Source organism: Aquarana catesbeiana, linkage group LG01 (genome assembly GCF_042186555.1).
Source record: "Aquarana catesbeiana isolate 2022-GZ linkage group LG01, ASM4218655v1, whole genome shotgun sequence".
Lineage (NCBI taxonomy): Eukaryota > Metazoa > Chordata > Amphibia > Anura > Ranidae > Aquarana > Aquarana catesbeiana.
In genome coordinates this window covers 410,982,953-410,999,206 of record NC_133324.1, presented here as the reverse complement: position 1 = coordinate 410,999,206, position 16,254 = coordinate 410,982,953, and the positions used below count along the sequence as shown (strand labels likewise).

The 16,254-nt window shown below is 38.6% G+C and overlaps 1 protein-coding gene across 35 annotated transcripts in view; it reads left to right on the top strand.

The window, feature by feature from the left end:
- The window catches only part of PTPRD (protein tyrosine phosphatase receptor type D), a 2,697,868-nt gene that overhangs the window by 2,440,867 nt on the left and 240,747 nt on the right, over positions 1 to 16,254 (top strand). For 24 of the 35 annotated variants that reach the window (XM_073635233.1, XM_073635225.1, XM_073635219.1 and 21 more), the window contains 4 exons: positions 2,520 to 2,653; positions 5,534 to 5,678; positions 10,105 to 10,410; positions 11,166 to 11,359. In XM_073635233.1, coding sequence (XP_073491334.1) covers positions 2,520 to 2,653; positions 5,534 to 5,678; positions 10,105 to 10,410; positions 11,166 to 11,359 — 779 coding nt within the window. The remainder of the gene's footprint in view (positions 1 to 2,519; positions 2,654 to 5,533; positions 5,679 to 10,104; positions 10,411 to 11,165; positions 11,360 to 16,254) is intronic. The other 11 variants (XM_073635381.1, XM_073635389.1, XM_073635432.1 and 8 more) reach the window with 2 other exon arrangements.

The window sequence follows — 16,254 nt, the reverse complement described above, 5'->3', positions numbered from 1 at the left end:
TAAAGTTTTATCTGGACCTCTTAGCCGTGGTGTGGAGCTTCAGTTTAATTTTTTGTCTATTTTTTTGTGTCTTATGCCCCGTACACACAATCGGACTTTACGAAAACAAAACTGTGGATTTTTGTTTAAAGGATGTTTGCTCCAACTTGTCCTGCATACACACGGTCACACAAATGTTGGCCAGCAATTACGAACGTAGTGACGTACAAAACGTACGCGATGTCTCCATTACAATCGCTAGCTTTACAAGACTGAGCGCTTCCGGCTCATACTTGATTCTGAGCATGCGTGGACTTTTGTCCGACAGACTTGTGTACACATGATCGGGAAGTCCGACAACAAACATTTGTTGGCGGAAAATTTGAGAACCTGCTAGCCAACAATTGTTGGCGGAAAGTTCAACAACAAATGTCCGATGGAGCATACACACGGTCGTACTTTCCGCCAACAAGCGCACATCCAACATTTGTTGTTGGAAAATTGTGTGCACGGGGCATTAGTCTTGGTCCCCCTCTCCCTTGGTGTTCCAAATAATTGTTGTTTTTTTTTCACTTTGTACCCTTCCTAGTGCTTTCTTCCACATCATCCTCTGTGTCTGGTTGTTTCCTACTTCTGAAATTAATGTCAGCCAGCATTATTCAACCAGTTGCCTGTGAACCCAGAAGGGGCACCTGCCCTGGGCACTGTGTTGAATGGGTGCACAAAAGGAATTTAGCTGCTTGCACTGCTCCTCACTGACAGGAGTGACTGCAGCATCATTTTTGTCAGAAATAGCAGGGGCCAATAGTTGCTGGAGGGAGGATTCTACTCTCTGCTTCCCCACCTGTTTTTACTGCCCCCTTTAGCTGCAGCCTTAGGGCTCATTGACATGGGAAGTGAGAGGGTAGTTAAAGCAAGTGGTTGGGCCTCAATTTTATGAACCCCCAACCATCCACCTGAACAAGGTAATGCAACTGATCAAGGCTGTACACATGCCGTGGATGTAATGCTTTGCTTTGCCACCACAGCAAAAATGTATTGGAATGGGTCCATGTTGCAGCCTTGCGCAGTGCACATGGCTGCAGTGCAGTGGGTCAGCATTTTCAGGGTTAAAACAGGCAGTGAGTAGGTGACATATCACCTTCTCACCACCTGTCAAATGCCCTCTGAAAAGTGATCTGCCACAGATCATTTTTCAGTGGGGCAGCAATAATAGCCAATAGCTCCCCTCCCTTTACTCCTTCAAAGCCCCCCCCCCCCCAATCCCTTCTCATTCTATGCACCCTTCAGATCCCAGTTCCCCTACCTTTTATTCATCCCCTAGACTTAGATGCCAACCAGACTTCTCCAGACTGACACCAAGAATGCAGTCGCATTTTCCCCCCACTGACACTGATGTAGTACCATTCTCCCTCTTAGCAACACCACCAATACAAGGACAATTTTTCCTTCCAGTAACACCACCGACACAGAGGCATTTTTTCTTTTCAGTGACACCACTAATACAGGGGCATTTTTCCTTCCAGCTACACCACCAACACAGCGGCATTTTTTCCTTCCAGTGACACCACTGACACAGCAGCATTTTTTCCTTCCAGTGACACCACTGACACAGGGGCATTTTTCCTTCCAGCGACACCACCAACACAGCGGCATTTTTTCCTTCCAGTGACACCACTGACACAGGGGCATTTTTTCCTTCCAGCGACACCACCAACACAGCAGCATTTTTTCCTTCCAGTGACACCACTGACACAGCAGCATTTTTTCCTTCCAGTGACACCACTGACACAGCAGCATTTTTTCCTTCCAGTGACACCACTGACAGAGGGGCATTTTTTTCCTTCCAGTGATACCACTGACACATGGGAATTTTTTTCCTTCTACTGACACCACCAAAGCAGGGATATTTCTTATTTCCAGTGACACCACTGACGCAGGGACATTTTTCTTTCCAGTAACACCATTAAGGCAGGTTGCCATCTTCGCCCTGGGCACTGGATGACCTTTTCTCGCCACAGTACTGTAACACTGACCAATATACAATAATGTATATTTTTGTTTAAATACTTACACTACTATACATTTTTCTGAACTATGTTTTAAACATATGTTACAGATTTTACAATGACCATTACTCATTGTTCATCTCCCATGTACTTACCAATATTGCAAGTAATAATAAATATTACACTCTGCTCTAGTGACACTAAAATAAATATTGCTTTTTATTACAAAGAGGAAGACTATGCATGTCGTGATATTTTGTACCACTGGAAAAGTATATAATATTCATGTCTCCATCCTTTCCATGAATGTATTTCTTTCAGGAAAGAAAGTTCTACTGAGGCTTATGTGCTTTTATTAGCGCTTAGTAGAAAATTGTGTCATCATATAGTCTTAGAAATGTTTCACCACTTCAGTAGTAATTGATCCATAGTGACAGGAAAATAAAAGCATAATGTTACATAATAACTTTTATTAAATTAACCTACTAATGCTTATGTTTTTAAGCGGTAATACAACTTTTATTCTTTCAGTTCCCAGTCAGCCACTCAACTTCAAAGCTGAAGCAGAGTCAGAAACAAGTATATTATTATCCTGGACCCCCCCACGGTCAGACACAATATCCAACTATGAGCTCTATTACAAAGAAGGAGATCAAGCAGAGGAGGTAATTTGTGGATTGTTAAGATGCGGATGCTTCTTTTAACTGAGATATGAAGTCTTATCAAGCTTATATACATTTTATTTTAAAGAAATGTGGTATTGTAACTTATAATCATAACTACCTAACATGTGCTAGGTGCAAACATAGATACACAACCATAAGAAGAAAGAAATGCTGTAGCCTTACAAGCCAGTAGAACAATAAGCTGTACTTTAAAGTGGCTCTAAAGTCTATGTGTTTTTTTTTTTAACCTGAATCCATTTCCTGCATTAAGGTAAAACACACCTCGCTAACTACCAACCACCCCAAACACTTGCCTTGGTCCTCTCTCAATTCAGCACTGTGCCCAGCTACAGTTTCTCCTTCCCCTCTCCCTACTCTCCCATACTACACTGAGAGCAGTGGGAGCCATTAGCCCCTGCTGCTGTCAGTCAAATCCTGTGAGGAGGGAGCAGCAGGTGTAGCTGAGCCACTGTTTGTGTCTATGGATGCACACAGCCCGGCTTGGAAGCGCGCCCACACTGGTGCCCTCATAGCATGCGGCTTGCTAAGGGCCAACTCTGTCTCTGTAACTACTACTGCTCTGCAACAGTGCAAGTAAGCATAACATCTTTTTTTATTAAAAAGCATTGCCTTTAGAATGACTTTAAATTTAGAATATATGGTTGGGCTAAAAAAGACACTTTCTTTAGACCTCTCCAATACGTGAGCATTTCTGTATTTTTTGTTTCTTTAAAAATACTGCAAGTGCAGAAAAATACTTTTCGATCTTGCCAGAATTTCAGTTGGGTCCTAAGGTTCTGTGCACTATGCCTGTACTACACTGAAATTCCAAGCCAGAAAACTTTCCCCCTATGTGATGGAGATGGGAAGAGGTGGAGGTGTTCTAAAGTCTAAATCACAGGTGTGCAGCAAAGGGTGACATGCTGCTTCTTAAAGAGGAGTTCCACCCAAGGGCCAGTCAAAAAAAAAAAAAAAATTAAAAGTCAGCAGCTACAAATACTGCAGCTGCTGACTTTTAATTGGACACTTACCTGTCCCAGGGTCCAGCGATGCGGGGGATCGAAGCCCCGCTTATCTCCCCCTCCGTTCAGCGGCGCCGGCATTGCAACTGTGGGCGCCGGGCTGTGGCTTCACAGCCTGGCACCCACTGCGCATGCACGAGCGGCGCCGCACGCCGTGATTGGCCGCTCAGTCACCTGGGACCTGTAATGGGTCCCAGATGATTGACAGGAGGGAGGGAGCAGAGCTGAGCCCTTCCTGTGCCGAGGGGGAAGTGATGTCACCAGCCCAGGCACTGAAAGAGGCAGACTACGAGGGACCACCTAGCAACAGGCATTTAGAGGTAAGTAAAAAAAAAAAAAATATATATATCCAAATTTTTTTTGTATTTTTTTTTAGGATTTTTTATGTAGTTTTTTTTTTTTGGGTGGAACCCCACTTTAATAGACACAGTACAGTAAGTGAGTGTTATCACTCAAGGACAAGAAGTGTGTTACTGGTAGGATCACCAGGTGAAAGTAAAAGAAAAAAAAAACTGCATATAAAAACAAAAAAAACAAATGCAGCTTTCACAACTAAAAACTGAAAAGCTGCATTATTATACAATTTTTGGGGTTTAGATGCACTGAATAAGTGCATAAAGTATTTCCTTCACAGGTAAAATCAGCTTTTAGACCTGCAGGCAGTACATATGTAAAGCTTCTTTGGATGATCCACATGATAAGAGTATTAAAACAGTCAAAATTAGTTATAAACATTTTAAAACAATAGGGTTTTCTAAACGTCAGCATCTCTTTTTGAGAAAATCTTTTGTTTTATGTGGGCTCCTTTATGACACATACTGGTTTATGTTATTTAATGTGTTATGTGGTCAATGGAGTTGGGTTGTGTTATATTTCATTTTGGATTATGTCAGGGACATTTATGTTTGCTAACTGGCATGCTTTAGGGCCTGTTCACATGGGCTGTCCGATCAGGTCTGCCTGTCAGTTTTTCAGGTGGACCTGATCGAACCCACTTGTCAGCTGACACCTGCCACCATCCGGTCCAATCCTACCTGCAAAAAAGAGATGGATGGTGGTCCTATTTTCCATCTGTCAGGCGGATCGGATGGAAATGGACAGGCGGACCATTTCCATCTGATTTCCCCATAGAAGAGAGCGGAACTGTGTCTGTGTCCGCTCTTCACAGGGGAGCGGACCTGTCATCTGCCTGCTCAGCGGGTTCAGCGGAGTGATCCCTCGCTAAGCAAGCGGAATACGCTACACGGAGGCGTCGGTGTGAAAGGGGCCTAAAAGAACTATTGGGATTGACTTACTAAAGTTGGAGAGTGCAAACCTGTTGCAGCTGTGCATGGTAGCCAATCAGCTTCTAACTTCAGCTTGTTCAATTAAGCTTTGACAAATAAAAAAACCTGGAAGCTCATTGGTTTTTATGCAGAGCCGCACCAAATTTTTCACTCTCCAGTTTTAGTAAATCAACCCCGTTATGTGGATCATTACCTGTTTTGACAAATACTATACTAAAAAAACAAGAGAAATAAAATGGCAAACTACAGTTTAATAATTTGCTGAACTTCAAAAATGCCTGTTGTACTGACTTCATGTAGCTTTGCCTTGATTTCTTTTTTAGCAGCGATATAACAACTCTTGTAGCATTTATTACTTTTTAAGCTTGATCTCCTTGATCACCTGGAAGTAGTTTAAGCTTTATGATCCATACAGTTGGCTTATGGGTTACAGTTAAAGGTCTCACCTGGTAGCTGTTGATGTGTTTATTTGTGAGCATTTCTTTCTACCTAATTCTGGTATTCTTTACATGATGTAAATGTTTCCTTCTACAGATTTGGTCTCCTGACTTTTGAACTTTTTTTTTTTTTAGTTATCTATCACAATTGATCCAAGCTCTTCATATCGATTGCAAGGACTGAAGCCAAACACTTTGTACTACTTCCGGTTAGCTGCTCGTGCTCCACTAGGCCTTGGTGCATCAACTACAGAAATTTCTGCCAAAACCTTGCAGTCAAGTAGGTGTCTTTCCTGAATTGTTTTTGTTCTCTATGTAATCAGTTAATATCTGGTATTTATAGAGGCTAGCAAGGTCACTTTTCTTCAGGGTAAAGAACGGTTATCTTGGCCTACATTACAATTAGATTGTACAATCTCTGTAAAATCTCTTTGATATTTGCTAAAAACTGTGTTGAGGGCCTACCTAAATGATCAGTCATGTAAGCCCTCCTGTTACATAAAAAGAATGTACTTTCAGATTGTAAGGTGTGTGGGCTTCTCTGTATTTGACCTTCATGATGTGTGTTCTTTCCTAACTGTGCTAACAGATGATTGGTTGCAGATGTTAGCAGATGTATAGAACCTTCTGTGTAACAGACTACCCATTAGCATACTTTTGGATTGCGATGCAGATCTATAACATTTGTGTGGTAAAATGAAATCTGCATTTGGTCTCTGATTACTGCTGTGGAACAGATTACACATCCAATTTTAATCTGTCACTGTGCACATGTTCTAAAGATGTAATTGGATTTTAAGGCATAAGTCATTCATTTGTGAAAACAAAACAATTTAACATTATGATTCATTGGTTTTGGGTTAACAGGCATTGTATAAATTTACTTCACATCTTTTTAGAAAATGTTCCTTACTTAAAATATAACTTTTTTTTTTGTTTTAGATAGAGGGGAGAGGGATTAGAACACCTGTCAGTTTTTATTGCCATCTGTGCCCCCGTTAGGAAGATTTGCCCTCTCTATTTGTTCTGTGAAAGTAAAGTGAAAGTAAAATAAAATCCACATTTTTGGGTTGTCCCCAGAAAAGTAATAGAAGGGAAGTCTTCCAATGGGGGACACTAGTTCTGGTGACTTCACTTCCTGTTTGCCAATGGGACAGGAAGTGAAGGTAAATCTCCACAATGGGCTCAGAGGGCGAAAAAAAAAATCTGATAGCTGTTATAACACTCCCTTAATCTATATACAGTAAAATAAAAAAAGGTTTGCCTATAGTTCACACTTTAAAACAGTGAACTAGTATGCAAACTATTTTTATGGAAGGATGTGAAAGAGATAATTTTAGAAATGCAGAAATCCTGAAAGTCACAGGAAGTTTGGATATGCATGACTGATGAATAAACTCTAGACTTGGATATTATTATACAGTCATTAATGTTAAACATGTTAGAAGCAATACAAGAGAAGCCATATTCCAAATGATCAAGAAACATCTGTGTGATTCCCTAACCCATGTTCCATATTCTGCTCTGGGACAGTGAATCCAAATATAATAACTGAAGTGCTGCCCTGGATTTCACAACACTTGAATCAATTTCTCTCCTTTGTAATATGTGTTATATTGTAGATCTTCTACTGCAAACTTCAGCTATCCTTATTCAAAGTCTTCAAACAGTGGTGTTTATTTACTAAAGCTGGAGAGTGCAAAATCAGGGTCCCTTCTGCAAAGAAACCAATCAGCTTCCAGGTTTTATTTCCAAAGCTTAATTGAACAAGCTGAGGTTAGATGCTGATTGCCTACCATGCACAGTTGCAGAAGATTCTGACTGCACCAGTTTTAGTACCTCGACCCAGTGTAATCCCAGCATTTCCTCTTAAGAAGAACAACCATCACATCTGCTATTTGTGCTCCGGGTGACCTGTCACCTTAACATTGACCTGTAGTTGAATTTCAGGCAGCACTGACTTTATCACGTCAGTTCTTAGTGTGAGATTTCAAGTAGATTAGCATTGATTTTGCTTGCCCAGCTCTGTCCAACCATATCCAGCATCTACTGCCCACAATGCCTACCCTGTCATGAGGGCACTTGGGAGATGCAGAGTCCACTGTGCAACCCACCTAATGGTATTGTGAATGAGTGGAGTAGCTGATGACATCAGTGGCCATTACAACGTATATTACAGGACGCTGGGGTAAGGTAGACAAAAATATGTTATTGCCATTTGTGGAATGACAGAGGGATGTCATTAGGCTGGGAAAAGAACATGCTTGGAGATATGCTTTAATCACACAGGTGCTTTACTCACAAGACAATCCCTTAAAGTTGTAAAAAACCCTTATGAAGAAAGCAGTGGTACAGTACACGTGATCTGATCGATCTGGACACAGCAGGAGCCAATCAGTGGGTCCGATGGATGCGAAGTCCGCTGGGACCCGCCAGTCAGTCGGGAGAAAGGCAGAACAGCGGTCTGCCTCTGTAAACAAGGCAGATCGCTGTTCTGTGAGAGGGAAATGTCCTAATCTTGTATTCCTGCTGAGCAGGAACACGGATCTTTACATTCCTCCAGTCAAAGAACCTCCCCCACAGTAAGCAATCACTCCTAGGGAACACATTTAACCCTTTGATCGCCCCTGATGTTAACCCCTTCCCTGACAGTGTCATTAGTACAGTGACAGTGCATATTTTTTAGCATTGATCACTGTATTAGTGTAACTGGTCCCCAAAAAGTGTCAAAAGTGTCAGTTAGGTGTCCGATTGTCCGCCCCAATATCGCAATCCCGCTATAAGTCACTAGTAAAAAAAAAAATTTAAAAATATACAATAGAAAAATTTAATTATAAAAATATACCATAGTTTGTAGATGCTATAACTTTTGTGCCAACCAATCAATACACACTTATTGGGATTTTTTTTTACCAAAACTATGTAGCCGAATACATATTGGCCTAAATTGATGAAGAAATTTGATTTTTTATATTTTTTTATTGGTTATATTTTATAGCAAAAAGTATAAAATATTGTTTGTTTTTTCAAAATGTTTTCAAAATTGTCAGTCTCCATTCTTGCATAAAGTTTTTATATCATACAGTCTCTGGTTAAACTAGGTTAATAAACAAACCATGCTTGTGTGTATCCCTCTCAATGTTTGTCACAAGACATTTTGCATGCTGAGAATAGACATCCAAACTCAGCTACATAATTTCCTTGGAAATCATTTTAAATGATTTAATATAGCTTAGGAAATGTAGAATATATCTACAATGTAATATCCAAGTTAAAGAGTTTAGGTTTCATACCATGCAAATTACAAAGTATCACATTGTATTGTTAAAAATATTATTCAAATCAATATCCTTTGACAATTCAGGTGATCCTGTTAACGTTAAATATTCTATAGAGGTCTTTGAAATCCTTTTATTCGCCTATTCTCAAAATGGTTGCAATCATTAGCAATCAATGGTCACAGAAGTTTGGTCTGAAAACTATAGGTATGAGTTATTAAGAATAATCCTAACTAATGTCCCAAGATAACTGCAAACAGCTAAACAGATTGAGTTAAGAAAAATACTTGTTTAGCTTTCCTAGCTGTTTGATTTGGATACTTTTGCATCTTTGTGCAAGTCGAACTCACTACCTTCCTGTCATTCTTAATTAAAACACTAGAATTTCCCACTGCATGGATAATAACCATCCAGATTTTGTGAGAACCTATAGAAATTTTTCCTAAACCTATAGTTCCTGCCATTGGCCAAGATTTCTCATTGTAAAGGGAGTTTGATTTTAATTATATTTTATTTAAAAAAAAAAATGTTGAGTTTTCTTAACAGTAACTCTGGTTAATAGTTGATTAGTACCTAATTGAAAAAATGATATAACTGTTTTGATACTTTGAAAAGACATGGCAGTAGATGTTTATTGTTAGCATACATGTCCCCTTGAATATAAAAAAATATATATTAATAATTATAATAATCTTGAGAGCTGGTATAGCAACTAATGGAGTTTGGTAAGTAGAAGTAAAAAGTCCAAACCAACAATGCCGTTCTCTTTGCTGGTAGGTAACCTTTTGCATTAGATTTTCATTACACAAATAAGTTTGCATGCTTATCGTAGATCCAATTTTCAGTGATTGTTTTCCACTGTTATTTGGGATTCAACAAGCCTATAGAGAAATGGGTTGTTTTATGTAAAAGTTCTGTTTAATTTCAGTACATTTTTCCTGCTGGTTTGACACTTAAAGCATGTTTTTAAATCACTACTTATTAGCCTAAAACTCTCTATTTTTGTAATTGAAAGTACATGTTCACTCAGGTAGTCATTTAAAACAGACTACTTAATATCATTGAACTTAACATGCTTTAATTGTTTCCAGTATTAGATACTGGAAGGAATTGAGTAGGTTATTTATTGAAGGAGAATATGTTGTACAGGTAGGTAATTTAAATGTCAGGCGTCACCATCATACGTCCTCATCCACTTTGTCCCCTTTGTCCATTTTTATTTTTATTTGAGTCTGTTCATTTTAACAAGCCAAGGTACATTTTGTTCCCTAAAATATATTTTGGTTCTCATTTTGTTGCCCAATTTAGTTATTTTTTTTTTGGTTTTGTTTCTATTTGTTTTTTTTTTTTTTTCCTTCCTCATTTTTTATTTTTGGATCATTCCTATCTATACACTTCAACTTCCCTGTAATGCTTTACTGAAATCAGAGCCATCAGCTCCTCCACAAGACATAAGATGTAACAGCCAAAGCTCTACCAGCATCTTGGTAAGTTGGCTACCACCAGCAGAGGACAAGCAGAATGGTGCAATCACAGCTTATTCCATCAAATACACTGGAGTTGATGGAGAAGATAACAACCCCCATGAAATTACAGGCATTTCCTCAGAAACTAGAGAGTACCTTTTGGAACAGCTGGAAAAATGGACTCAGTACCATATATCTATGATCGCTTACACTGATGTTGGACAAGGCCCAGAGAGTGCCTCCGTATTGGTTCGGACAGATGAAGATGGTATGTTTCCTCCTCTCAATCAGTATATACCTGTTGCTTCTCTTCAAGCCTCTGTATTTCCATTAAATAATGGGAAGATTTTTACTTTTCCAACACTTTATTTTTTCTCTTTTACAATGCCTTTTGGCAATCTTAATTTTTTGTCTTCTACTGACTAAAAATAGCTGGAAACATTTCTTTTTCTTCTGTTTCCTACATTCTTGGCTTTTTTTCTTGTTTTTATTTTCTTGTTTTCTCCCACCTCAGTTCTTATACTAATCTTGACATTTCGATTTCTTTGAGATGTCTCAAGCTTTCCTTTCCTCTTGATTTTTTATTTATTTTTTTCTTTTCTACCCTGTTTTTGTGGAAACTGATGCTCAGTTTACTCATTTTGCTGTCTTGTATTTTGTGATCATTGTACTACCAGAAAGAATAAAAAAGAAGTTTAGTAATCTTTCAACTTCTTACGTGAAAACCAATCATTTTTTTAAACATTTTGTTTTTGTCTTATTATTTTGATCAGTACAACCTTTCAACTTAAAGTGCTTTGAATTTTCAAAGCATCTTCCTTGGCTTTTTTACATTTTTACATGTTTTTCTCTTATCCAGATACCCTTTTTCTTCCATTTTTGCATCAGTCATGTTTTTTGATCTTTTCACTATTTAGAAGAAAATAATAGTTTTGAATTTTTATTTGTTGCATCAAAAGCTTTTTATTCAGTGGGTGGGACCGGTGGCTGTAATTTTGTTTTTATCAAATGATGTTCTTCCAGTTCCTAGTGGTCCTCCTCGCAAAGTCGAGGTAGAGGCTGTGAATTCGACATCTGTTAAAGTGTTCTGGCGCTCCCCGGTGCCTAACAAGCAACATGGTCAAATTCGTGGATACCAGGTCCATTATGTGAGGATGGAAAATGGAGAATCCAAAGGCCCACCCATGCTGAAGGATATCATGCTGGCTGATGCACAGGTAATTGCTTTTTTATCTGAATATTGAGATGTCTTAATATGAGTATTTGCATATTTTTTAATAGCAATAGCTTACTATAAGCTAGCATATGATTGTTTACCTATTGTGTTTGGTGTATGTTTATGAATATTAGGGTTACACCAATACCGGTATTGGTATCGGTGCTGATACTAAGCAATTGCACGGTACTCATACTCATCGGTAAAAAATGTATCGGTGAAACCCTAATGAATTTATGAAAGTAGGATTTTAAAGCACCCTGGTGGTTTTATTCCAAACCAGTTTCAAAGAACTTATAAAGGCCATGGTCAAATATTCACTTAGGTACCCCCCTCCCCTCCCTGGACACAAAGTTTTTTTTTTAACTAAAACTGAAGAGGGCAAAATCTGGTGCATCTCCAGGTTTTTTTTTTGCCAAAGCTTAATTAAACAAGCTGAAGATTGAAGCTGATTGGCTTCCATGCACAGCTGCACCACATTCTGAGTGCACCAGCTTTAGTAAATCTACCCCAAACTGTCTAAAATGACTGCTCATCTGTCCTTAGAGTAACTCCTCTTTTTTTCCAAAACAAGTGTGCGTACCCCACCGCACCATAGCCAATTGGTCTAAAACATAACCTTTATTAACTTATATATATAAAAATGACGGTGTGTAAGAATATATATCCACTTAAAGGGAAACACCTCAAAAAAGAGAAAAATGAGAGAGCACCTTGGAGAAGCACCCATAACTACAATACTGCCTTCTCTGCAGCTTACTTTCAGAAAGTGCGGTCACACTGCCTGTGTTGGTAATCTTCTGTTCTATATAAATTCTTTAGAATTCATGGAAGAGTTGGATAAATTACAAACTGAGAATACCCTCAAGATGATGCAAAATCTTTTAGATTTTGAGAGATCTCAGTTTGAGGAATTAAATAAACAGCTCAAAGTAGAACAAACTAGTATCCTCCAACTTAAAGATCACCCAGACTTTAAAAAGTTTGAAGAAAAGTTACAAAAACAAGTTGAACAACATAAAGAATAAAGAATCTATACAAATAAAAAAAAAAAAAAGAAATTTGTAAGAAACTCCCTACACTTTGCTAGTGGCAGAGAGTACAATTGGTCCCAGAAGCAAGTCACCACAACCCCACAACCATCCAATCACTCAGACTCAGATACAGCACAGGAGTCAGAGTTCAGGGAAAGAAGGTGGGAGTGACAAGCAGAGTGACCAAGAGGAACACAATACCTATAGATACACTTGGGAAAAGATGCAAAAAACAAGGCCCCCTAAAAATAGAGAGGATAATTTTTTTAGAAGAAACTTCCCAACACCTGAGGAGTCAGGACAAGTGGGGATATACGGAAACCAGGAGAGGGTGGAACAAACAATAACAAACCCCCCATTCACCAGTACCACCCAGAGAGATCTGCAGATTTACAACCATAGAACTGACAGTTGCACACATAACGGTTCTAAAAAGAGGCCTCTCCTTTGTACCCGCCCAAGACTTTGACCTATTTAAGTGGGTAAAGGACATCAACTTATTCGTCAGAAAACTGGCTTCAAAGAAGGAATATAAAGATCAATCTTCTCAACAAAGTGAAAATCTGGCATCTAAAGACATATAAACACTGAGATTATTGGTATTGTTTTGAATGAGAATGAGGGAGGAAAAAAAGAGGTAGTAGGAGCCTTCTCCTCATATAAATTAAAGAGCGACCATACCCACCCTTCCCACAAGGAAGCCATATCAAAATTTTTGTAAAGTTGGTTGAAAAAGATTTGCAGGCCCTGTGGGAAAAATGAATGGGTGTTATAAACATTTTAACCTCATCTTTGCTGAGTGGGCCGCCTTACAGGAGTTGCGTAAGAACCAGTCACTGGTGATCCAACCAGCAGACGGGGGGAATATCATCCTTATGGAGAGATAGTTCTATCTTAAAATGTATTATGACATTTATCAAAAGATCCAACTCCTAAAAAATGGAGTTAACAGTAAACTACTAAAGGATAAATATTCATTTATTTTAAACAACCATTGCAACATTCTACGCATTCCGAAAGGAGCATAAACATCAACAACAAACACCAGGTCGCCCAATTGTGTCCGGAAACTGTAATTTGACAGAAGGAGCTAGCAAATATATTGATTTTATTATGAGACCATTTGTCTATGAGCTACCTGTATATATTGAAGATACATAAGATTTCGTGAACAGACTCACAGACGTTCAATCTCTTTACAGTAATATCAATCACAATGTTGGTATAGCAGCCTGTAAATCCTTCTTAGATACTAGAGGAATAGTCTTTAGAGCACACACAGAATTGATCCTTGAACTCCTTAAATACATCTTGGAGCATAATTTTTTTATGTTTAATGATACAATTTATCAGCAGAACAAAGGAACCGCTATGGGGACACCCTGTGCACCAATATATGCCAACCTATTCCTGGGATGGTGGGAACGAACCTGGGTAATCACTGAGGAAATGAACAACTTCACCTCGCAGATACTTTTGTAGGTCCGTTTAATTGATGACATGTTCATGCTATGGAAAGGCCCAAAAGAATGTTTTGTAGGTTTGTAGCCCAGTTAAATGTGAACAACATTGATATGTACTTTACGAGTGAAATCCATGGTGCTATTCAGACTAGTATATCCCATAAACCAACTTCAACTAATGCTATACTTCACTGAGATTCACCAGCCAGCATCTCTGAAACGTGGTATTCCAACAGGCCAGTTTATGAGAGCCAAATGGAACTGTTCCACCAAAGAAGCTTTTCAAGCTGAACGTGCTCTACTAGTGGAATGTTTCAGTAGAAGGGCATACAAAACACAGGATTTAAAAAACTCCTATCTTAGGGTTAAGGATGTTCCTAGACAAAATTTATTGGGCCCAAAAGAAAGAAAAGCAGACCCCCAGGCAGGCATGCGAATCATAGGGACTTTTTCCAATCAATCAGGACATATCTTCAACATCATTAAAAGGGCATTCTACATGATGATAAAGATCTATGTAAGTTTTTTCTAAAGAACCTCCTGGCCACATACAGAAGGGGCAAGAATCTGAAGAATTTGTTGGTGCACAACAAAACAGCGGCTGAGTTCCACCTGGCTGCCAGATCGACCCAAGGGTTGTTTTAGATGTGGTCATTGCAAAACATGCAGATACATTCCCATAACAAAAAAATTTAGTAACCCTAAAAATGGTGATATGATCCGGAAAGAACTCTTGCAAGACATATGCGGGAAATACATGGGGAGCAACCACTGAATTTAAAATTTTGGGTCATGCATGGTCCCCGAAAAGGTAACCTAAATAAACGATTATTAAAAACAGAAGTAAGATGGCTCTTCCATTTAAACTCACAACCCAATGAGGGGTTCATATTCTTATCTTTTGTACATAATGTGCTCTCAGTGTACGACTGGATACCTTTAAATACATTTTGACATGTATATAGAAAATAGATGTTGTCCATATTGTGTGGTTAATAAGAAATAATAAAACAGTGTATAAGATACAGTATATAAAATGGCCAGAATATACATTCATTCTTTATAAATGATTGTTTGAGTAAAAGTAAATAATAACAGGCATAATTCATGTTAAATAAGTCACTTCTTATGGAGATGTACATAAAAAGAGCAGGGGGAAAACTGCTTTCTCCATTCTGTCCACAAGATGGCACCAAATAATCAAATACTAGCGCGGGCACAATGACGTCATGACATATATATACGTTGCGAGGCACGTGTAGGATGACATCATGACGTAAGTATACGTCACATGCCTGCAGACGCAGTGGCCATCTTGAGGGATTGTCTATAAATAGAGGAGGACTAAAAGCCATTTTAAGATTTGCCATGTGGGGATAACTTTACACCACTTGCATTATTTTTCTTTTACTATTCACCCCTAATTCTTTTTTTATTGCACTATAACCCTGACGAAGCCTATATTTAGGTGAAACATGTAGGTTTTTTCCCTTTGGGGAGCACTTTGTGGGGATACATGGCTTTTGTTGGGGAATAACACCTGAGACTAATGAGAGACAAACAGTGGTCGGTTAAGTGGGCAGCAGCAATCCATATTAAGGGACTGTTTTGAGCCTATAGAGTTGATAGCAATTTTACCAGTCAGTCAGTAAACTAGACTACCAGCACAGGCAGTAAGTAATTTGCTATACAGGCAGTGTGATCTCAATATTAACTTTCAGGGATTCTATAGAATTTGCAGTAAGTGAATTTAGAGTCAGAACTACCAGTACAGGCAGTGTGACCGCATTGATTGAAAGCAAGCTGTCATCAAAGGCTGAGTAACCTACTATACAGGCAGTATGACCTAAATGACATAGTATCTGTCAGGAATTCTATAGAATTTATTTAGAATAGAAGATTACAAACACAGGCAGTGTGACCGCACTTTCTGAAAGTAAGCTGCAGAGAAGACAGTATTGTAGTTATGGGTGCTTCTTGTACCTAGACAAGTGACCACCAAGGTGCTCTCTCATTTTTCTATTTTTTAAGGTGTTCCCCTTTAGGTGGATATATATTATACCATAATTTTATATATATATAAGTTAATAAAGGTTATGTTTTAGACCAATTGGCTATGCTGCAGTGGGGTACACACCCTCTTTTTGGAAATAAGTAGTGTCTGCCAGATCTGGCAGCTTAGACATTAAGGCATTGTAAGTTAATTAGTAACTCCACTTTTGTTGAGAAAAAAAACAAAAAACATTCCCCTCTGAGTGATTTATGTACATTACAAGGATTTTTTTGCAGATTCCTACCTTTTGTTATTCTGAAGGAATAGCGGTTTGTTTGTCTATATCCATGTGCTAAGATAATCTGTATGGGAGTGGTTTTAAAATGATCAATCAGCTGATGCACCT